Source organism: Mustelus asterias, chromosome 13 (assembly GCF_964213995.1).
Source record: "Mustelus asterias chromosome 13, sMusAst1.hap1.1, whole genome shotgun sequence".
NCBI lineage: Eukaryota > Metazoa > Chordata > Chondrichthyes > Carcharhiniformes > Triakidae > Mustelus > Mustelus asterias.
This window is the reverse complement of record NC_135813.1, coordinates 10,584,704-10,609,970: the sequence shown is the minus strand read 5'-3', so window position 1 is coordinate 10,609,970 and position 25,267 is coordinate 10,584,704. Positions and strand designations below refer to the sequence as shown.

Here is a 25,267-nt window from a genome sequence, read left to right as displayed (position 1 = left end):
AAACACACAGTTGTGTTTGATGGAGACTGGGGAGCATGAAAGAAATCACAGCGAAATTAGAGAAACAAGCTAAGCAAAATGCTGGAACTCAAGGTCGGAACCTAACACCATCAGGCCGAAAGTGGAGATTGACTAGGAACGATGTGAAGATGGGAGTTTTGGAACCTTTCAGCATTAGTGAATGAGCCACACCAATAGTACCAGTCATCAGGGAGGATGGATCCATAAGAATTCGCAGACTTCAAAGCCATGCTAAAACCAGTATTATGTGCACAACAGTACCAATTACTCCACATCAATGGCCTGTTTACAGGATTAGCAGGAGGCCAACATTTTAGCAAAACTGACCTAAGCCAGTCTTACTTACAGATTAACATGGGCAAGAAGTCACAGGATCTTCTGACAATCGTGACACATAAAGACTTGTTCTGGTACCGAAGATTGCCGTTTGGTATCACATCCGCTACTGCATTGTTTCAAATAGTAATGGATCAGATCCTAGTGGACTAAGCGGAGTCCAGTGCTATCTGATGACATCCTGGTCATTGGAAGAGACGAAGAGAAACGCCTTCGGAATTTGGATGCCACCCTTCAGAGATTGGAAGACTATGGACTGAGAGTCTACAAGGACAAATTTGAGTTCTTCCAGTCCTCCATTCAGTATTTGGGACATGTGAATGATGCCATGGGTCTTCACAAATCTCCTTAGAAGGTCAAGGCAATCACTGAGGTGCCTGCACCTCAGATTATTAAACAATTGCGATCCTTCCTAGGATTGTTGAGCTACTGTGGAAAATTTGTTCCAAATTTGGCAACAATTTTAAAACCATTGCATAACGTTTTGTGGCGCAGTGGTTAGCGCTACTGTCTCACAGCACCAAAACCGGGTTCAGTTCCGGCCTCAGGTGACTGTGTGGAGTTTGCACAATCTACCCATGTCTGCATGGGTTTCTTCTGGGTGCTACAGTTTCCTCTCACAGTCCAAAGATGTGCGGTTTAGGTTGATTGGCCATGCTAAATTGCCCTTAGTGTCAGGGGGACGAACAGGGTAAATATGTGGGGTTATGGGGATAGGACCTGAGTGGGACTGTTGTACGTGCAGGCTCAATGGGCTGAATGGCCTCCTTCTGCACTGTAGGGATTCTATGAAGAAGTGGAAGTGGTCGGATCAAGGCAATAATGCTTCCTTGCAAGCCAAAGAAGCGTTGCTCAAATCTGAATTTCTTACACATTTTGATCCTACCCTATAGTTAGAACATAAGAACCAGGAGCAGGAGTAGGCCATCTGGCCCCTCGAGCCTGCTCTGCCATTCAATAAGATCATGGCTGATCTTTTTGTGGACTCAGCTCCACTTACCCGCCCGCTCACCATAACCCTTAATTCCTTTACTGTTCAAAAATCTATCTATCTATTCTTGCCATATAAACGTACAATGATATAGCCTCAAGTGCTTCACCGGGCAGGGAATTCCACAGATTCACAACCCTTTGGGTGGAGAAGTTCCTCCTCAACTCAGTCCTAAATCTGCTCCCCCTTATTTTGAGGCCATGCCCCCTAGTTCTAGTTTCACCTGCCAGTGGAAACAACCTTCCTGCTTCTATTTTATTATTCCCTTCATAATTTTATATGTTTCTATAAGATCCCCCCTCATTCTTCTAAATTCTAATGAATATAGTCCCAGTCTACTCAGTCTCTCCTCATAAGCCAACCCTCTCAACTCTGGAATCAACCCAATGAATCTCCTCTGCACCCTCTCCAGTGCCAATATATCCTTTCTCAAGGAAGGAGACCAAAACTGTACACAGTACTCCAGGTGTGGCCTCACCAGCACCTTATACAGCTGCAACATAACCTCCCTGTTTTTAAACTCTATCCCTCTCGCAATAAAGGACAAAATTCCATTTGCCTTCTTAATTACCTGCTGCACCAGCAAACCAACGTTTTGTGATTCATGCACAAGAACACCCAGGTCCCTCTGCACGGCAGCATGCTGCATTTTTTAATTATTTAAATAATAGTCCATTTTGCTGTTATTCCTACCAAAATGGATGACCTCACATTTACCAACACTGTACTCCATCTGCCAGACCCTTGCCCACTCACTTAAACATTCAGTGTCCTCTGCACGCATTCGTCTATGACTCATAAGAAGCGTGTGACACACCCACTTAAGATGTTGGAGCGGTGGTATCCAACATCATGCCATCAGGTGAAGAAAGACCCATTGCTTTTGCATCTCGAACATTGAGCAAGGCTGAAAGCGAAGCATTAGGGATTATCCTTGGAGTAAAGAAATTCCATCAATTCCTGGACTGAAGGAAATTCACACTGTTGATGGACCATCATCCATTACCTACCATTTTTGGACCACACATGGAAATTCTGTCACTGGCTGGAAGTAGAATGCAAATATGGGCATTGCTTTTGTCTGCACATACATATACCATCAAGTATCGACAATCAAGTCTACATTGTCAAGGTTACCACTACCAAATAGTTTGCTAGCTAACAGTTCGTCAAACTACTCAAGCAGGAATATCTTCTACTTTGAACAGGTAGACAGCACACCAGTCACTTCTGGACCAGTGAGGAAGTACACTTGGAGTGATCCAATACTCTTTGTGACAGTAATGGTCTTACGAGAGAAGTCCTCAGAACTAACACCTGACTTGAAACTGTACTCCTCTAGAAGATTTGAGCTGTCAGTACAGTCAGGATGTCTTCTTTGGAGGCTCAGAGTGATAATCCTGCCACCATTGAGAAGATGAGTGTTAGACAAGTTGCTCAAGGGCCATTGTGAAATTGTAAGCATGAAGGGAATAGCCAGGAGCTTTTTCTAGTGGCCTGGATTGGACGCAGGAATTGAAGAGAAAGCTGGAACATGTACTTCATGTGTGAAGATAAATAACCTGCCATTCTTAGCATTGCTGCATCCATGGGAACAGCCAGAAGAGGCTTGGCAATGAGTGCATGTAGTCTTTGCAGGACCTTTTGAAGGTGTTCTTAGTAATGGTTGATGCTCAAAGTGGCCAGCAGTCTCAATAATGAAATCTACTTAATTGGAAAAGACTATGGACAGGCTCAAAGTTTTTAGTAGGTTTGAACTCCCTGAACAATTGTTAATTGGCAACAGACCTCAATTTGTCTCCCAAGAATTCAGAAGTTTACTGACTGAGAATGGTATTCAACATATTAGGTCTGCCCTGTACCATACTGCTATGAATGGACTAGCAGGATGCTTTGTCCAAACCAGGAAACACTTTGAGAGCAACCAGAAAATAAGGTTCGTTGATCAAACATCTTAACCAATTCCTACTGATGGATACGAATACTACCCATTCTACGCTCAAAACCCCTCCTGTAATATGAATGCTAAAGAGACAACTACATTTGGCATTTGGCTTGTTAAAACCTCCAAAAACTGAAGAGATCATACAACAGCAACAAAAGGGCAGACAGTATTGCGGGAAAGCAAAACAAAACATGTTCTTCACCAAGGACAAGGGGTTTTGGCTAGGAATTACTCCAGAACATCCTATTGTCATGATAGGGTTCATTGGTTTTATGCATAGTGTATATTGGGTGAATGGACATGGAAATGTCAGAGCTTAACATAGAGGATATGAGGAGCCATGGAGAGAAAGGTGTGGGTGGAGGGGTAGGAGGTGGCATAGATGGGGCATGGTGTGTGGAGCGTGGTGATTTCCTTTTTATTATAACTGGTATGAAGTCCCAGAGCACAGAGGTAGACCAGCTCTCCTTAGTACCTGACAACCCATGTGGATGCCTCCCAACTCTTTCTAGGGACAGTGGGTCCAATTCCTGCCGTCCCTACCTGGTCTGGCCTACAAGTGACTCCATCAGGAAATTTCCTGACTCCTGATACCCATTTTAAAAATGAAAAGCCAGTTCTACATCACCATTCCTTCACTGTCACTGGGTTGAGATCCTGAAACTTCCTCCCAAATAAAACTGTGGGTTTACCTAGACCATATTGACTTTTTCTAAATTAAAGTTTATTTATTGTCACAAGTAGGCTTACATTAACACTGTAATGAAGTTACTGTGAAAATCCCCTAGTCGCCACACTCCAGCTCCTATTTGGGTACACTGAGGGAGAATTTAGCATGGCTGATGCACCTAACCAGCACATCTTTCAGACTGTGGGAGGAAGCCAGAGTACCCGGAGGAAACCCACGCAGGCACGGAGAGAACGTGCAGACTCCGCACAGTCAGTGACCCAATACAGGAATCGAATCCGAGTCCCTGATGCTGTGAGGCAGCAGTGCTAACCACTGTGCCACTGTATTCTTTCATAAGATGTGGGCGTCATTGGCTGGGTCAGCATTTATTGCCCATCCCTGAGGGCATGTAAGAGTCAACCACATTGCTGTGGGTCTGGAGTCACTTGTAGGCCAGACCAGGTAGGGACGGCAGATTTCCTTCCCTAAAGGACATCAGTGAGCCAGATGGGGTGTTTAAGAAAAATCGACAATGGCCACCAGATTTTTATTGAGTTCAAATTTTCACCATCTGCTGCGATGGGATTTGAACCCGGATCCCCAGAGCATTACTGAGTTTCCGAATTACTAGCCTTGTGACAGTACCACTATGCCACTACCTCCTGTAGCAGTTCATGAAGGTGGTTCACTATCACCTCCTCATGGGCAATTTGGAATGGGTGCTAAGTGTTGGCCTTGCCAACTATGCTCACACTGTACAAACAAATAAAAGTTTTCGGCTGATGCATGAGAATATTTAATTTTGTGTTAGTGCAGACTGACTCTCCAAAGTGGCACAAGCCTTTATCTACCGCCCAGGAGCAGGATCACAAGATCATCTGACTGACATTATACCATGACATCACAAAACGTCTTAAAGGAAGGTCATTCTCTGTGTGATTGGTATTCCCTCAGCAAGAATGTGACTCAGCAGCAGCTCACTGCAATAGCACAATTACTTCACTGCGATTAAAATTGTCGGAGTGTTGCTTATTTACAGGTGCGGAGATTACATTCCTTTCATCTCCAGCTCTAAACAAGTTCTTTCTATCATTGATCTCACATTACTTTTCCAAGACTTGCGCTATTTCTTTGCAACCAACATCCAAACATTAATAAAATAAATCCTATTAACTTAAAGCTCTTTAAAAGACAATAGGATTAAACACCTGGGCTGTACCCTAGAAGGAGGATTTACCAGTTCAAATCTGTTTAAAATATTCATTTCATCGACAGGGAGCACTGACAAAAGCAAATAATCCTTGAAGTAGGAGGTGAATTGTAGCAATTAGAGAGATTCTTCATATAGAAAACAGCTCTTCTTCCAGTTACGGGGCTAGCACTCTGTGGTAGTCTAGGTCAATTGCTGTTTTTTTTAAAACGTGATGCTTGACATGATGAGAAATAAAAGGAGCATCTTGCCAGTACAATCCCAAATAATTTCTCATAGACTGTTCCACAGATCTTTGCACTGCCAAAGTCCACAGCTGAGAGAGAGCGGGGATTTTTAAGTTAATGTGGGGTCCGGATCATAGGCGGGCAGGCATGCAATTTAGTGCCATCAGCATCCCAACCTTAAGCTATTTTCAATGAGGGCTGCCCGGTAGCCAATTATTAATAATTACTGGATTATCCAGGCTTCCCCCCTCTTCCCATGATGATTGGGATTTTCAGTTGGCAATGGAGCAGCCCACATCCAAGCTAACATAGTGGGTTCAGGGCAAGAAGAGAAGGGGGGCAGCCGTAATGGATCACGTGAGAGTCCCCCTTTCGTGGAGCCAGAACTGCGACAGGGCCAAAGCTGCGCCCATTGGCTGTTCCCTGGTAGGGCTCCCCCTCCAGGATCATGGCCAGGATGCCGTGGCTTTTTTTAAACAGGGAAAGAAACTTACCTGGCCTTCTTTCTCTCTCTCTCTTCACCTTCAGATCAGCAGCACCCACCTCAGCAGGTGGGAATGCTGATTAACTAATGCTAGAGATTGGCTGTCAGAACTCTGGAGTCTTTCCAGCATCTGCAATATTTTGCTCTTGATGCCATCCCTCTCCCGGGCAAAGTCGCACATTAAACCAGTCTGTTCACAACCTGTCATATTTGGCCAGCGTGAGCTTCGGAGCACATTTTCACACCAGCTCAAAGATGCCCATTCCCACCTCCACAACTTTCCCCCAGTCTCAGCAAACTTGCTGCTGGAATCCTCATTCATGCCTCATTCTGTTACCGTCATACTTGACTATTCCAGCATACTCATGGCTGGTCTCTGTAAACTTGATGCCTTTCTACTGTCTGTGCCACAACTTGCAGCAAGTCCCATTCCCACGTCACTCCTATGCTCACTGACTCCCAGTCAAGCAATATTTTGATTTTAAAATCCTCATCCTTGTTTTCAAATTCCTTCATGACTTCACCCCTCTGATATATTTTCCAACCTCACTCCTATCTGGGCTATCTGCACTCCTTTAATTCTGGCCATTTGTGCATCCCCAAATTTAATCACTCCTTAATTGGTGGCTGTGCCTCCAGTTGCCTTGGCCCTAAACTCTGGAATAAGAGCCTCCTTGTATCTCTCTATTGCGCTTTCTTCCTGTATGAGAATCCTTAAAATCTTAACCAAGCTTTGGCTCATCATTCCGGACATCTGATGTGGCTCGGTTCCATATATTTTATAATGTTTCTGTGTAACACACTGGGACATTTTATTATGTTAAAAGTACAATATAAATATAATTTGTTGTTGTGTACATGCATATAAAAAAAAAGAGATCTTTCTATCTTCCCCCAAAAGAATCTCAGTCCATTTTGTAGAATAACTAAAAAGAAACCTTAAACAAATATTAATAATTCTATTTCCTCTGTTGGTCTGTGTGGCATATGGGACAGCCTTAGTAATATGACCCCTGAATTTCCACTTGAGCCCCTCAGGTAAATTTCAGGAAAAGCACAGTATCATAAACAGAACTAAGAGGTTTAAGCAGAGTGACTGGTTTATTTCAACAGCATTCCAGCCCTTAAATTTGATGATTTTTCATTCTTGTCCTTGCTTACCATTGTACAGCTGTTCGGAAAACGTCAGTGACAGTTGCTGCTTGATTTTTCTCACTTCCTTGTCCATGGTGAAGGCCTCAATGTCCACATGAGCTTGATACAGAATTGTCCCACCTGGGGTCTCATAGATACCTAACCATTTACCGAGAGAAGAAAGAAAAAGAAAAACAGCACAAAAAATTATTGTTGAGTGACAAAAATAATCACTTTTCTGACAGAAACAGAGTTGGGCACCATTCAGTCCCAGCTTGCTCTAAAATGCATCTGTCATTATCTGCTCACTGGGACTCAGACAGTCCACTTCACACCTTGCAGTGAAAATTTCCAGATTCCTTGTTCTATCTGCACTCATTCTGACTAAATGACAGGGTTTAAGCATTGATCCCCCTCAATGTATGCCCAGTGGCCTCCCTGAAAGCCTGTAATTAAACAACTGCCAGTGAGCAGAGAGAAACTCAGCTGTGAAAATTAAGCTGTCACCAAGTCCTCAGTACAGGATCTCCTCTTTATCCGTTCAAAGGGAAAGCACTTGGAAAAATCTGATTAGGTTTGTAAAATACAGCTCTGAGCTGCTTCCTAGGTTTTGCAGTCAGTAGTGGATAAGGGGATAAATTGTTAAAATAAAAACAGAAGTAAGCAGATTTATCTCTACATGGCAAGTTGTGACAATACAGTTTATTTAGCCACCTTAAGTATAAGTAAATACCTTTCAGGTGCAAAAATGCACATTTTCTTCTGCAGCACAGCTGCATTCAATCTGGTCTTGATAAATTTAACATGAAAATTTGTATACATTTCACCCATCAACTCGTTAACCTATGGATATTGCTTTTGATATTTCTCAATATGTTTCTGTTAATTCCTGCAAATAATTGATATTCTGCACTCCCACTAAAGCTTCTCGGTTTCTTTTTGGGCCAATTTTTGGCAGGTTCACAGTGCATAAGTTTATAAATAAAATAAATTTCATCTACAAGAGCACTAATATACCAACATATATATATGGTTTTAGAGTAAGTTCCCCCCCCGCCCCGCTAAATTTTCAAAAGCAGACATGTTTCTAGAGAAAGGACTGGATGATATATTTCCTCCTCGCCTGAAGTCGTTGGCTTCTTGTTGAGATACATTTTGACTGCAACCCGTCACACTACAGTCCCTCACCCAGTTGGCCATTCTTGATGTTCATAATGTTAATAGGGCATTCAACTGCAGGATGCATCACAGATATGCCAGTTCCGGTTCTCATCCGACAGTCACGCACACAGGGCAGGGATTTTCTAGCCCCTCCCTTTCCCCCGCAGCATATTTTCTGGCAGAAGTGGCCTCCCACAATTGGCTTCCAGTGGGATCTTCCAGTTCCACCGATGTTTACAGTATTTTGCGTGGCTCGTCCATCCCACCATAGGGGTACCCGCCGCAGGGGTCATCTTAGGTGGGACCGGAAGATCCCATTGGCGGAAGCGCTGGAAAATTCCACCTACAGATTATTATCTCCATCATGGTAATGGTTATGTAACACCACAGAGTAAGAATCAAACCTGGAATCTTTGTAATAAGTACAGCTCCTGGACTGGATAATTCAAATTTATTTAGTACAAAACAACTTTGAATTGTCAGGAGCAAACTATAAGTGCAAGAATACATGACGTCAAACACTTATAGTCGTCTTCATCACCCTTTATCTCCATGGAAGCAGAACAAAGAAACTAAAGAAATACATATATAATAAATGTTTGACAGTAGGTTTAAAACAAAAGAAAATGGCCTTTTGTTCGAGCTCACAAACCATTCAATTTTCATTCTTAATGCTTAATTCTAAAACTGTTACCTTGCCCAAGGCTCCACTTGGTAATATAAGTAGATTACTAATTAAAAGTTTGGGAGCGGATTTGGGAGCTGGTGATGCCTGTGGATGTTCGCTGGGGGGTTGGGGTTATTTTTTTCTCTGATTGGGGAACCCTTTAAAAATGGCACCTCAATCTCAACATGCCAGCAAAGCCCAGCTGCACTAAGGCCCCGCTCCTCAACATGACGATGCGAAATACCTCCACCATCCCGTTTTATTTGCTAAAGTGCCATAAGATCTGGAGAAAAAAACAACCTGTTACACATCGGGTTTTCAGTACACTCTGACACTTTGCCATTTTTTGGTAAGATTCCACCCACAATATTTTGGCCTCAACTACTTTCTGTAGTAGAGAATTCCACAGGCTCACCACTCTCTGGGTGAAAACAATTCTCCTCATCTCAGTTCTAAATGGTTTACCCCATATCCTCAGCCTGTGACCATTGGTTCTAGACAACCCTGCTTTGGGAATATTCTTCCTGCATCGACCTTGCACTGTCTAGTCCTGTTGGAATTTTATAGGTTTCTATGAGATCCCCCTCATTCTCGTGAACTCCAGCGAAAATAATCCGAACCGACTCAATCTCGCCTCATACTTCAGTCCCGCCACCTCAGGAATCAGTCTGGTAAACCTTTGCTGCACTCCCTCCATAAGAACATCTTTCTTCAGATAAGCAGACCAGAACTGCATACAATATTCCAGGTGTGGTCTGACCAAGACACTGTATAACATAGAAAAACTACAGCACAAAACAGGCCCTTCGGCCCCACAAGTTGTGCCGAACATATCCCTACCTTTTAGGCCTACCTATAACCCTCCATCCTATTAAGTCCCATGTACTCATCCAGGAGTCTCTTAAAAGACCCTATTGAGTTTGCCTCCACCACCACTGACGGCAGCCGATTCCACTCGCCCACCACCCTCAGTGAAAAACTTCCCCCTAACATCTCCCCTGTACCTACCCTCCAGCACCTTAAACCTGTGTCCTCTCGTAGCAGCCATTTCCACCCTGGGAAAAAGCCTCAGAGTCCACCCGATCTATGGCTTTCAACATCTTATATACCTCTATTAGGTCTCCTCTCATCCTACGTCTCTCCAAGGAGAAAAGACCGAGCTCCCTCAGCCTATCCTTATAAGGCATGCCACTCAATCCAGGCAACATCCTTGTAAATCTCCTCTGCACCCTTTCAATATTTTCCACATCCTTCCTGTAATGAGGCGACCAGAACTGAGCACAGTACTCCAAGTGGGGTCATAGAATCATAGAAATCATAGAAACCCTACAGTGCAGAAGGAGGCCATTCGGCCCATCGAGTCTACACCGACCACAATCCCACCCAGGACCTACCCCCACATATTTTACCCACTAATCCCTCTAACCTACACATCCCAGGACTCTAAGGGGCAATTTTTAACCTGGCCAATCAACCTAACCCGCACATCTTTGGACTGTGGGAGGAAACCGGAGCACCCGGAGGAAACCCACGCAGACACGAGGAGAATGTGCAAACTCCACACAGACAGTGACCCGAGCCGGGAATCGAACCCAGGACCCTGGAGCTGTGAAGCAGCAGTGCTAACCACTGTGCTACCGTGCCGCCCAATAGAATCATAGAAACCCTACAGTTCAGAAAGAGACCATCTGGCCCATCGAGTCTACACCTACCACAATCCCACCCAGGCCTACTCCCATATATTTAACCGCTAATCCCTGTAACCTATGCATCCCAGGACACTAAGTGTCAATTTTAACATGGGCAATCAACCCAACCCGCACCTCTTTGGACTGTGGGAGGAAACCGGAGTACCCGGATGAAACCCACGCAGACACGAGGAGAATGTGCAAACTCCACACAGACAGTGACCCAAGCCGGGAATCGAACCCAGGTCCCTGGAGCTGTGTAACAGCAGTACTAACCGCTGTGCTACCGTGCTGACGAGGGTCTTATATAGCTGCATCATTATCCCTGGACTCCTAAACTCAATCCCTTGATTGATAAAGGCCAGACACCATACGCCTTCTTAACCACCTCCTCCACCTGCGGGGCCGATTTTAGAGTCCTATGGACCCAGACCCCAAGGTTCTTCTGATCCTCTACAGTACTAAGAGTCTTTCCCTTTATATTGTACTCCTTCATCCCATTTGACCTGCCAATAACTGCAGAAAGACATCCCTGATCCTGTACTCAAATCCTTTCATTACGAAGGCCAACATACCTTTTGTCTTCTTCACTGCCTGCTGTACCTGCAATGCGTACTTTTAGCGACTGGTGTACAAGGACACCCAGGTCTCGGAGCACATTCCACTCTCTCAATTTATAGCCATTCAGATAATAAATAATCTGCCTTCCGGTTTTTTTTGCTCCCAAAGTGGATAACCTGGAGGATCAATTTCCCCAACACCATTCCCCGACTAATACAGATTTCCTTCAGTTTGTCCATCACACTAAACCCTGTGTTCCCCAACATTTCTGGTGTGTTATTTATGTCCTCCTTTTGAACATGTTAAATTGTGGTATACTGGTATTATGGACTACGTGGCCAAAAGTTAAAAGTTGTCATGGCACCGATTTAAATTTTTACAATGCCCAACAACAATTCAAAAATTCAGGAAAGGCAACATAATGCTTCTATGCAACACAAAATGTAAACTTGAATCACATTCTACAAGCTACAAGTATGAAACAATCGGTACAAACTTCAATTTGGCAGAACAGTGGGTGATCCTCACTTACAGTGGGACTTTATAAACTGTGATTCATTGTACAATGCAAATTGGATCCTGTCCTACTATTATTTACAATTGTAAGAGTTACCGCATAACCACTTTGTCTTTTCAAGCAGGGATCTCTGGGGGTTTGAAAGCTTCTGCATAATACAGAAAATGTTAGCTTAATAGAAAGGTAACACTTTCATGATAACTGTATGTGATTTATAACCAACATTGCAGAGACTCTAACATTTTCAGCCCATTAAGTGGGAGGTGTACAAGGTGCTGCTCCATGGTTCTGAAGCACAGGTCATCAAAGACTGACCTCAACTCAACATAAAAAAACACCATTTAAAAAAATAGTGACTTGTAAAATGATTTGTAAAGTACTATTCCTGTGATGATCGCTTGCTTCAAATAAAATAAAAATATCCTACTTTAAAATGCATTCTTCTCTCTCTGGTGCAGGAAGATTTCATACATAGAGAATCAGAAGCCTGTTTAATTTGTTTCCAATGTCATGAAACACACACAGGGAGGAAATCATCTGCACAGATTTTAAGTCCCCTCCTCCACATCCCATATTCCCTGTCTGAGAGCATGTTCTGTCTGACAACCTACTCTCAAGATAGAGAGATATCTTTGTAATCTCTCCGAGACTGGCAATTTAGTGCCAATTTGTGCTGAATTATAGGTAGTTTTGCAACATGGACCAGTAAGTACAAGGAACTGTGCCAAGACAGCCCAAACCCATTTCATAAGGGATCCTTACAGCCAGGTCAATGAGGAAACTTTCTTCATTTTGATCTGGAGTGGATTCAGACCAGATAACCACAAACTCGTAGTGAAATTGGTGAATGCTAGTGGTGCCAAGTGAACGAATAGTAAATCAGCAGCCACCGTGACACGACACATTTTCTTTTCCATCACACAATCAGAATTCAACATTTGGCTTGGCCTTCGGAGTAGGGTGATGGAAGTGAAAACCTTTGACCCATTCAAGAATTAAGTGACACAAGGAAATTTAAACTTTAAAAACAGTACAGGTAGATGAGCTCAGTTGGCCTTCACTTTGTTAGCTGTAAAGGTCCAATTTTAACTAAGTTTGGACCAGTTATTGGTGTTATTACTGAACTGAGCTCTGCAAAAGCATAAATTAAAACAAAATTATTGATCTTGCTGATAGAAATTAGAAAGATAATTGGTATGGAAAAATAGAAAAGTACAATAGGACTGGAACTTGAGATTGGAGTTGAAATGAAGAGGATTTTCACAGTAACTTCATTGCAGTGTTAATGTAAGCCTTGTGACACCAATAAATAAACTTTAAGTGCATTTTTAGGAAAGAAAGAGTCGGAACTTTACCCTGCATCTGGTTATAATATGCTATGGCTGACTAAAGAATGCTTAATGCTGACATAGAGGATGGTATTTAATGGAGGGGATGGGGGTCTCGCCTGCTAGTTGGAGAGCCAGTGGGAGCCCCGGATCATATCCTTTAGACAAGGCCCACTGCATCAAGTGCTGGTTAAACACTTATCATAGAATCATAGAAACCCTACAGTGAAGAAAGAGGCCATCTGGCCCATCGAGTCTGCACCGACCACAATCCCACTCATGCCCTACCCCCATATCCCTACACATTTTACCCGCTAATCCCTCTAATCTACACGTCTCAGAACACTAAGGGGCAATTTTAGCATGGCCAATCAACCTAACCCGCACATCTTTGGACTGTGGAAGGAAACCGGAGCACCCGGAGGAAACCCACGCAGACAGGAAGAGAATGTGCAAACTCCACACAGACAGTGACCCAAGCCGGGAATCGAACCCAGGTCGCTGGACTGTGAAGCAGCAGTGCTAACCACTGTGCTACCGTGCCGCCCCTGACCAGATGTAGGCAGTAGTGGGCCTTCCCCAGGATTAAGGGATTCGGAGGTGAATGGGCTGCCTGTTGGGAGATGTCAGCTAATCACAGACCACCAGGTCTTCAATGATTTGCAGTGCCAGCACAGGGAAGGCGGTAGCTGCTGCCAGTACTACACGCACCAAAAGCCTAGTGGACCCAGGCACAGGTGTGTGTTGGCAGCAGGGTTATTGCAATGGAGGGTGAGAATGGGTGAGGTGGCAGCAAGGATAAGTGGGAGTGGCTCTCAGCTGATGTTGGGTCCCTCAATCAGGCATTGAGAATCTTTGAATGAGAGACCCCTTTCTACCTTGGAAGCCTGCACGCAAACACACCAGGATTTGCTTTTTCAGCTTCCAGATTAGCAAGTCCCCCAGTGGGTATTAATTCCTACAAACTTAACTGAAGTAGTGGCAGGGAGCTGACGGGGTACCCATCCATTATTCTACCTAATGAAATGCCTCCCCTGCTACCAAACTCACCATTGGGGAGGGCATTAAGTTTGACCAGAGTGACCAAAACTGAAAATGTTTTCATTCATCAATGACTTCCACTTCCTTGATGACCATAACAACAAATTCAGAATATTAAAAAATGCTTCATTTACTTTGATTGTAGAGAGGTTACAATCCAATTTTTAAATCCAAATATTATTTTCTTGAAGTACATGTTTTCCTGATATCTGTGCTATTTAGCACTTTGACCAGCACTGTAGGTATAACCTAACCCAAGGGCAGTCACATATTTTAGGAATCAAACCAACTTGTGAAAGGTAGCTTTTCTTGCGTATTTCTTGTTTTTGTTTAGCCTATATGGAAAATGAATTATTAAATGAGCTTGAACAAAAGATTTTCCAAATGGCTTTTTTTTAAAACGTGGGATTCACAGAATTATGATTCAAGCAGAATGTTTTTTTGCACACTTGTAATGCTTTGGAAAATCAACTATTATATATAGGTGCACTGAAATCTCATACTGTGTCAGGGACAGGAGTCAATTCAGAGATTCATTCCTTTATTACAATCGTGGAGATTTTTAAAATACCTTTTATGTTAGGATAGGGTGATCTGGAAGGTGAGGAGTACCTGATGAAGCTTACCAAAACCACGGAGATTCTAACAGGGCAAGAATTAGCAGAGGGGCTGCATATGAATTAGGAGAGAATGCAAGCAGATGAAGCCAGGCACTGGAAAATACCATCACTTGGAACAATTGGAATTTGCTTCCTCTTTCCTTCAAAGATTTTTAAAAATTTATCTTTAATTCTTAATGGCGAAAATCTTTCCAACTGCAATGCTAGCAATTGTTTAAGCAGTTTTCAGCCAAATCCATCACATCTGCCAGTCAACAGAGCAAAAACAATGAATATTCTATTAAAAGGCGGTTTTCTAACCCCAATATACTGAGTGAATCTGACAATTAGTTTATTGGTGAATAAACAAAAAAAAGAGAGATGGATAAGTAAACTTTATAAGCTAGTAATCTTCCTGCATTTCTGTCTAAAAACAGTGAGTGCTAGTCTTCTATCAGGAAATGAAGGATGACACATGTAAAAATTAAGTAATTGCTTGTCAGAACCAAGTCAAATAATCTGTTCACTTCATGCTGATAGGCACTCAGCTTTATTGCAGATTTGATGCACTGCAGGTCCCTGATGTTGTCGTGTGAGCAAGGATGTAGGAAGAGACCAAAAGCTACAGGAGTTGTTGCCAGTTCCACTCAACTCAATTTTTTTTAAAACAGGGAAAATATCCACAACATTCATAACTCTGGTCAGGGAAACAAAAGAAATCAGTTCAGAGATGCAGCAACTCATCTGCCTCAAATGCATCTTTCACATGAAATTTAATTCAGCACTCAAAAATTTAAATTGCAAGGCCAGCATTTGTTGCCCATCCCTAATTGCCCTTGTGGAGGTAATGGTGAGCCATCTTCATGAACCATTGTAATAGTCCATCTTAACAGTGAGGCATGAACCTGACAGTACGTCAATAGTCAAGTCAGATTTGTCATTACCAAAGTATAAGTGGCATAAATTTTCACTTTTACAATCAAAACAACAATCTTCTGATCCCACATGCTTGGCAGGCAAGGGAACCAAAAAATCAGTTTCACATGCCATGCATACTCATTAAAAGGCCAGCTGATCAAAATTAAGTTTTCTGCCAGCAAGAAATTAGAACATTCATATTTGCCACTACACACAAGTTGTATTGGGAGACAGAGGCTATAGTCACAGTCAGCGGAAGGATTTGGATCAGGTAGGGTGAAAGTGCTAGGCTCAGAGGTGGATAGTGGATGGTCTAATAGGGGGGGGCCAGGGAAGTCATAGTAGAGCTGGTCTCGAGAACAGGAGGGGGTCAGGAGGGGCGTGGGCATATTGATAGTAAAGGGAACAGCGGACACGGCAGAATGTCCACACAAATGATAGCTGGGTCCAGGGTAATGGGGGAGACTGAATAAAAGGTGGTGATTATGTAGAAGGATGGGGGGAACTTGATGCATAACAAGGGGAGGGTAGATGGTGCTTGATGTGCTGCCAAATCTCTCACACACCCTGCTGAAACTCTGAAGGTTGTTGTGCAGTTCATAAAACTGCGATATGAGAGGGGTCTCTTTTGGGTGTGCGCAGTTAATGCCTTGTTCTTTGGACCAAGCAAAGGAGCAGCCTGTTAATTACTCATCCACTCCAGTGAAAACTAAGCTCAGATGAGCTGGTCGTGGCCAGCAGCAAATTCCCAACTCTCAATCTCCATTCGCCTGGAGAAATGGTCATGGTTGAGAAGGGCTTATGTGGTGTTTCTATGATTTCAAGGCATTAATTAGTCTCTCTATAGCTTCTTAAAGATAATGTAGGCAAGCTGGATAGTGTCTGAGGGAGGGATCCCCTACATGAAATCAACACTCCAGTCAATGTGCTATGTCTTCACGCACAGTCATGTTTGAATGAGGAGAACACTCAACTGTGACTGTCCAGAATTTCTTCACCTGCCAGGGGAGGGGTGGAGTGCGGATGTCACGTTTAGATGGAAGCCAGGCTTTGCACTGGCTTGGTGGCTCCACGAAGCAGGCTAATCTACAAATACGCTTACTAGACAGATCGTTCAGGCACAACTGGAAATATAGGTGCACAGGAAAGAACAGCACGAGTAGAACAGCACGAGTAGAACATTTGGCCTCTTGCAATCACATGATGTATATCCAGACTGCACACTCACAAATGACAACCAATGCTTAAGCATCCTCATGTTGGAAAATTCAGTAATCACAATGTTGATAATGTGAGAGAAGTGATAATGTGAGAGGACTGATGGGGGACCAGGTTCCGTGCCATTAAACGTCTGTCCCACTCTAGCAACAAGATGAGAATTGAGGACACTTTGTGCCAAAACTATATACAATGTTTGTACACTCATGCTACCTATGTGCCTTGAAAAGCCATCCCACCACCTAGCACAAATTACTATTGTTTCCACTCCCATTACCCAACATATCCCAAAATGGAAGCTACCACCCAACATTTATTTTTGTTAATATTAAGCAAGGAAGAAATATTTCACCTCATCACATTTCTCCTGCATATTCCAAAACACAACACAAAATAAATCAATAATACAATCACTTTTATGCAAATCAGTATGCCAACTAATAAGCAGACGTCAATATCTTACAAACAGCAATCAGATGAACAACCAATTGATCTGTTTGTGGTAGTGTTTGTTGAAGGAAGAATATTGATCCAGACAGAAGGTGAATTCCCTGCTCTGCTTTGAACAGTACTATTCTATTCCAGAAAGCCAGCTGGTGAACATAATAGGAGCAGACCATATGACCCACAAGCCCTGCTCCGTCATCAACACAATCATGATGATCTTCTCTCTCAACTCCACTTTCCCACCCACTCCCCGTATCCCTCGATTCCCTGAGAGACCAAGTTTGGGATTTTCTGGTCCCACCTGTGGCAGAAATTGTTGCGGCAGGCAGGGCCAGAAAATCCCAGCCCAAAAATCTATCTATCGCAGTCTTAAATATACTCAATGATAGAGCATTCACAACTCTGTGGGGCAGAGAATTCCAAAGATTCACAACCTTTTGAGTGAAGAAATTTCTCCTCATTTCAATTCTAAATGATCAACTCCTTATCCTGCAATTCTGTCCCAGTATTCTAAAATCCCCAGCCAGCAGAGACAACCTCAGAGTGTCTACCCTTTGAAGCCCTTTCGGAATCTGGTACGTTTCAATGAGATCTCTTCTCATTTTTTTAAATGCCAGGTTACATAGGCCTAATTTACTCATCCTCTCACCATTGTACAAGGTTAGAACTGGAGCCAATCTTTAAACACTTCTATATTTATTTACAGAGTTACACAGTACAAGCATAAACCACCAAGGATTTCAATAATAGTCTGTGCCTATTTATAGGAATCAGTAGTAAATGCTCACCACATGCCTATAATTAAACACAATTAATATACAATTAACAAGTACCATAGGCTCTTTAATGTCTTGAAGCATTAGAATAGGCAGCAAGGCCCCACTCAAGGATGCTATCTCAAACTGCAGCATTCCCTCAATACTGCACTGAAGTGTCAACCTACATTATTGACCTCAAGTCCTGAAGGATTGCACTCTCAACCATTTGGTTTAGTGGAGACAGTACTGGCAATTGAACCAGGTTGACAGTTAATAATTTACATAAGAAGCAGACAGTTTTTATTTTACAGAGGACCATAAATAGGAAAATCCCCAAAAGAAATTAAAACAAAACAACACTTTCTGCTCACTTTCCTATTTTGGGCAGCCAAGACACAAGAAACACATGCATATTCATGTAAATACTAATTGAAAACAGCTTCAGTTTACATCGGCCATGAAGTAAAGCTCACAGTTTGATAGGCTGACGTGTTTCAAATCTAAACTGCTATCCATACCTAACCCATTGCTGATTTGTCTCCAAGAAGCTCAACTTACTCTTTTAGAGCAGGCGGTTCCTTTATCCTCAATTCTAAACTCTTTATAAAGAGCAAATACATCTAAGACTTCAAAAGGGCTTTGATGTATGGGGATGGTCTTTAGTGCATGTCTCACATTGCTAGACAAGATTTAAAAATATATTGCACGTGATTTTCCGGCCTGCTGCGTTGTGAAGAAAGCGAGTGAGGCTTTTGTGGTGGGAGCAGGCTGGTCTCGTGCCCAAAACTATTCTCCCAGCCTTGTTTTGCCAGCACGATCAGCTTCACACCCTATACCAATGCCACGATTTACATGAAATTAACGCGTCCGGCACAACTATTTCTGGTCTCCTGGACATTCCTCCCCTCGTCGGCAAGAGGTCTCACCAACGGGAATCACTCATGGTCCCCACCAATGGGGACCAGACATGATGGTCATGACAGGGGGAAATTGGCGGCCATTGAAGCCCCGGATGGTCAAAGGCAGGACCGGGCAGTGCCCACTGAGCACCCTGGCACTGCCCACCAGGCATCACAGGCAGTGCTAAGGGGATGGGCTTGAGTGGGAGGGGGGGTGAAACCTGAGCAGGGGTGGGGCAATATGGGGGGGGGGGGGGGGAGATGAAAGAGGGTAGTCTGTTTGGGGAGGGGGGAAGCATGTGGGGGGGGGGGTGATTGGAGCAGTCTGCAGCCAGCTTTCTTGGTGAGCTCAGGTTCCATCTCCCCTTCCCTGACAGTGTGAAACTCCTGAAGGCCAAAAAATTGACAGCGTGGGAAAATTGCACAGGGTAGCTTGCTGAAAACAGAGTGAAATACTTCAGACTTTTGGGAAGGTCACCACCATTATTTAGACTCTTATTTTTCATCTTGAACCTCTTTCCTTCTTTCCCCTCATTAAGCTTCTCATTCATCTCGATTTCTGATCCGGTCAGTCCCTTTCTGCATTTTATTCTCTTGTTCCTCCTAAGTTCCAACATTGTTCTATATTTAGTTTCTGCTAATCATTACATTTCCATTGCACTGCTTTCTCCTTTATTCTATCTGGTGTCCTGCATTAGTGGCTGTAGGACTGCACGCAAGTTTCTTGATATTGAAAGTAATCTGATTATATTGATTTCTAAAAAGAATATATACGGCCTGAATATTCACCATGATGAAAAACGTCTAATCACAAAAATAACGGGACTGCCCAAAAATCTGAAGTCCCATCGCTGAACATGACAGTTCCCATTTTAACGAGAGTTAGATTTGGGGTGGTTCCCATTTCACATGTGTGTAGTTTAAGGAGGCAGCTGGCATTTAAATCATCAGCTGCCTTCACTGAAGACAGATTTTGGTAGCCCAGGAGTGTGATGCCCAAAATGTGCAGAATAGACCTGGTAAGAACAAGTCTGAGCTTTGTGTATTCATTGGGATAGTCAGAGTACCCCTTTGTATCTGGTCCAGGGACACTTTTGGGAGAAATCAGATGGCCTTTGTAAGTGTTAAAAGTAGAAATGAATGTGCACAAAGAATGCATAAGCTCATTAACAATTAAGCTCATTGGAACAATCAACAGACATGTCAAAATCAACTGTCAAAAGCACCTGTCAAGGTATCAAGTCAAAGTCCTACCTTTTAAATGTTTGAAAAAATATCTGGAGTGTTAAAACAACATGATTGCATACTATTTCATTCTGAATGTTGACTTAAGCCTGAGGGCTGCCAATACTGGATTGGTGCTGAATAACTAAATTCACAACCATCATTAGCACAGTAGGGTGCCTGTCATTTCACAGTTTGATTGACAGTTACAAATGGTTATAGACTCTTTGAATTGGGATCATGAATTCCAATGTTTGTTATTATAAGGAAATGAGCACTTGAATAAAGTGTTCATTGCTATCAATTTTTTTTACAGCTAAAGGATTGTAAATGTAGTAAATGTTTTTATGAATGTTTTTTTTAATATTGTGAAGTCTGTAACAGACATTTAGAACTTTATTTTACCTAATCTCTGCATGGATCTTGAGGTCTGCCCATGGTGGATACTAAGTGTGTTTCGTGGTAGGTGTAAGGGTAAAGAGTGATGGGTCATGGGTTGGCACTAAGTTGGCATGGGCTATAAAGAGCCATGAGGGTAGGTATGAGGGTGTAGGTTAGCATGGAGGGTACGACAGGCTATGGGAAGTGGATATAGGGGCACAGATTGTCATGGTAGTTATGATGGGTTCTGAGGTTGGCACAGGGCATGAGGTAACATGGGAAGTGTGTATGGGGGAGGGGGGGGGGGGGAGGTGGTGGTGATGGTGCAGGCTAGAGAGTATTTTTATGTTTTGCTGTTTTGAGTCCCGAGGCAGGTTATCTTTCCAGCCTCCATTCATCATCCTCCTCACTGCTTTTGGGTCGCCCACCCCAACTTCCAATCAAGCAACCCCCTCCCCCATCTAAAATCAGAAGTGCAGGAAGCCATTTTTAAAGGTTGAGTTTGTGGAGGCTGGAATTGTCCTGACTTTGCACACCAACTCGCAGATGAAAATCCAGTCATAAGTACCATGATACTCCAATATTTTAAGATAAGGACTTAATATCAAACTAGCTCAATTGCCTTGTGTAATCAATCAGAAGGTAATAGAAAATCAGGTTTGTATACATGTCTGTGCATCCAGGAGGACGAGAGCTGTGATTAGGCTTCACCATTCGGGGGATTCCAAGACAACTGTGGGTTGCGAACTTGATCAGAATGTGCCAAATACTAGTACTGAGTGACAAAATGGAAAGCTATTCCATTTTATCTCACCACAACAAAAATGTGCATGGAAAAGGTTTTCATATAATAGGTTTCTATATATAATAATGCCATCCATTCACATCATGCAAACTGTGAATTTTAAGTGTCAGTGCAGGCACGGTAGGCTGAATAGCCTCCTTCTGCACTGTAGGGATTCTAAGGTTCTGTTGTTAAACAAATCTACTTTGTCATTTATTGGAAAGCTCACATTTTGGAGTTTATGAATAATCTAGGCATTGAGTCTGCACAAATGCTATCAAAGCTATTAATATATCAAATTAGAGGACATGATAAGAAGGATACAGGAGAATAGAAGAAGAATACAGCAGATTACAGGTGGAAATAAGATAAACAACGTAAGTAGATAGTTGGCAGATTCAATTCATTGCAAATAACCATAAAGTTATACATTTTTCAAAAAGGATGGCAAGGTTCAGAATTGAAAAAATCTGAAGTTGTAACAATCTTTAAAAATGGAAGTGCAGGTATAAAAACCTTTAAGGGCACATGTGTTTCCATATTTTACACACACAGCTGAGAAGATAAAAGGGACGAAATGTATGTTGCATTTGTACAAAGTATTGGTAATGTCATTATTAGAAATTGTGTGCAGCTCTAGGCATCCATTATAGGAAAAATATCAGAGCCATGGAAAGGACACAGGGAAACTCAGTAAGAATTCTAAGTTACAGTTAAAAAGGAAATTAGTGTTTTTTTTCCCATTGGTACAAAAAGTGAAGGGAAAGAAGAATCCAAGAGGTTTTCAAAATTACAAATAGTTTTACAGGAGTAGATACTGAAAGATTTGCTGCTGCTTGACAAATTGATAATAAGCCAGCACAAACTAGAAGTAAGGGGAAAGCTAGAAGCAGTAGCTTCATACAGACTATTATTAGAATATGGAATGCTCTATCATAAGTGACTATTGAAGCATAGACTACGACATTATTTAAAAGGAATTTGTGCGAGTACTTGAAAAGGAAGTATATTGAAAGGATGCATGGAAGAGAAATAGATTAAGAGTAGATAGCTCCAATTTGAGGAACCAGCACCAGCAGTGACACAATGGCCTCCTTCTGTGCAGTAATTTCTATGACTTCTAAACTGAAGTGTTAAATCAAGTATAGCAGAATTAAGTTAAATATCACAATAATGCTAAATGCTATGCTTTTACAATACTAGTTTCTGGTCAGCAGTAGGGATCAGGATGTAGGAGCACTTTGCTTTGACAGGGATTTGATGCTAAAAGGTTGTGGATACAAATCTGACTAGTGAATACAGGGCTGCAAAGGCGAAGTGTAGGCAACTACTTATCTGGCTCGTAGATGAAATGAAGTCTGACATTTCAAGGATCTTTTGCTCTCCTGTTTACAAGGATTCAGAACAACAGCGACAGCTCTTCAACCACAGGTACAGACAGCAGAAGCCACCTTGGCAACGGTCTATCCATTGTTAATAAAAATCTATTTTAGTTTAGCTTTCCTTTCTAGATCATACATCACTACTACATATCCTCAATAAATTAGTGTTTAAGTATTAAGAAAATGAAATTAAGGGAGCACAAATTAAGGGGTCAGATACATTTGTAAGCCCTTCCTTATACTGTAGGCCACAATGGTATAATGCAAATTTAAAGATACTTTACTTGCAATATTTTGTTTATAAATAATCAAACTGTAGGAGCCATTACCTGGTGGATGATGTTCTAGCACCAGATGTGAAATTTACCTCATTGTCGCAGTAACCTTATATTGGCAGAATCTCACCTTCTCAGGTACTCGGACTTTTTGCTTTGTGAAAATACAAAATGTAAAGGCTGAGATTTGTCCTGGGGAGTAGCTTTCTTTGGCTGTAACGGAACCTGTGCTTGATCGAGTGACTTCAGATACAGTTTAACCAAAGAGGGACTAGTTTCTTAAGTGAGATAAAGCAATAGTACACAAACTATTCAGCCCTTCAAGCCTGTCCCACCATTCATTTAAATCCTGGCTGTTGTTTACCTTCACTGTTTACTCTTGCTTTAAATCATACCCATACCCAATAAAAATCTTATCTACTTGAAAAGCTCCATTGACCCAACACCTACAATCTTTTCAGGGCACAAGTTCCAGAATTCCATTACCCTTCCTATCAAAGTGCTTTCAAAATGATATTGCTTTAATTTACAGATATGCCCTCATGTTATTTGTCATTTACATTAATGATTTGGATGAGAATATAGGAGGCATGGTTAGTAAGTTTGCAGATTACACTAAGATTGGTGACATGGTGGACAGAGACGAAAGTTATCTCCAATTGCAATGGGATCTTGATCAATTGGGCCAGTGGGCTGACGAATGGCAGATGGAGTTTAATTTAGACAAATGTGAGGTGATGCATTTTGGTAGATTGAACCAGGGCAGCACTTACTCAGTTAATGGTAGGGCATTGGGGAGAATTACAGAACAAAGAGATCTAGGGGTACATGTTCATAGCTCCTTGAAAGTGGAGTCACAGGTGGACAGAGTGGTGAAGAAGGCATTCGGCATGCTTGGTTTCATTGATCAGAACATTGAATACAGTAGTTGGAATGTCTTGTTGAAGTTGTACAAGACATTGGTAAGGCCACACTTGGAATACTGTGTGCAATTCTGGTCACTGTATTATAGAAAGTATATTATTAAACGAGAAAGAGTGCAGAAAAGATTTACTAGGATGCTACCGGGACTTGATAGATTTGAGTTATAAGGAGAGGCTGAATAGACTGAGACTTTTTTCTCTGGAGCGTAGGAGGCCGAGGGGTGATCTTATAGAGGTCTATAAAATAATGAGGGGCACAGATCAGCTAGATAGTCAATATTTTTCCCAAAAGTAGGGGAGTCTAAAACTAGAGGGCATAGGTTTAAGGTGAGAGGGGAGAGATACAAAAGTGTCCAGAGGGGCAATCCTTTCATACAGAGAGGGTGGTGAGTGTCTGGAACAAGCTGCCAGAGGTGGTAGTAGAGGTGGGTACGATTTTGTCTTTTAAAAAAGCATTTAGATAGTTACATGGGTATGATGAGTATAGAGGGGTATGCGCCAAATGCGGGCAATTGGGATTAGCTTACGGATTTTGAAAAAAAGGGCGACATGGACAAGTTGGGCCGAAGGGCCTGTTTCCATGCTGTAAACCTCTCTGACTCTCTCTCTGACTCTGATTCTAATGTCCACTAACACACGATGCTGCTCCCTAAATGAAATGTCACAAGGAGAACAGCTGTGTTGAAGAAATAAATAAATAGCATTTACATAGCGTTTTCTTCTCCTTAGAAGGTCCCAAAGCATTCAACAGCCAATAAGTACTTCTGAAAAAATGAAGAAGTGTCATCTCTAGTGGGAAAAGCGATGAGAATCCCGCTGGGTGGGTCGCCGCGATCCAGATTGCAATTCACCCATTTGTCTTTTTTTTTTAAGCTTGAAGAGCTGGCAAAGGGATGTGAGGGACCGAAAGATGCCAGCAAGATCGCCTCCTCAAGATTTCAAAGGTCATCCTCCCCTCCCCCACATTGTGACTCCCTGCAGGAACACTCCGAGCCGTCAACCTCGGAGGAGCAACCTCACCCCATAATCAAATGTCCAGGTCACCCCCCCCACCACTCACAACGTTGAATCGTCCCTGTAGTCACTGCTGTAACATAGGAAACATGTGGCCTCCAATTTGTACACAGGAAGTCAACAAACAGCAATAATATAAACGATCAGATAAACTGGCTTGGGATAAATATTGATTGACCTTCGGGCACTTAACATAGAAAGCTCTTTAAATAACAAGTTTTGCTGTTAGCTGAACCAGTTAAAAAGTTGTCTTATTTGCATTTCTATCATGACCCATATCCATTATCTTCTGAAAATATCTGTGGTATTTAGTTTGGCACGGTGGCACAATGGTTAGCACTGCTGCCTCGCAGTGCCATGGATCTGGGTTTGATTCTGGCTTGGGCCACTCTCTGTGCGGAGTCTGCACGTTCTCCCAGTGTCTGCGTGGGTTTCCTCCGGGTGCTCCGGAAGATGTGTTGGTT

At 42.5% G+C, this 25,267-nt stretch overlaps 1 protein-coding gene across 2 annotated transcripts in view; it reads right to left on the bottom strand.

The window, feature by feature from the left end:
• The window catches only part of ass1 (argininosuccinate synthase 1), a 138,801-nt gene that overhangs the window by 16,539 nt on the left and 96,995 nt on the right, over positions 1-25,267 (bottom strand). For both annotated transcript variants that reach the window (XM_078226298.1, XM_078226297.1), the window contains exon 12: positions 7,046-7,177. In XM_078226298.1, coding sequence (XP_078082424.1) covers positions 7,046-7,177 — 132 coding nt within the window. The remainder of the gene's footprint in view (positions 1-7,045; positions 7,178-25,267) is intronic.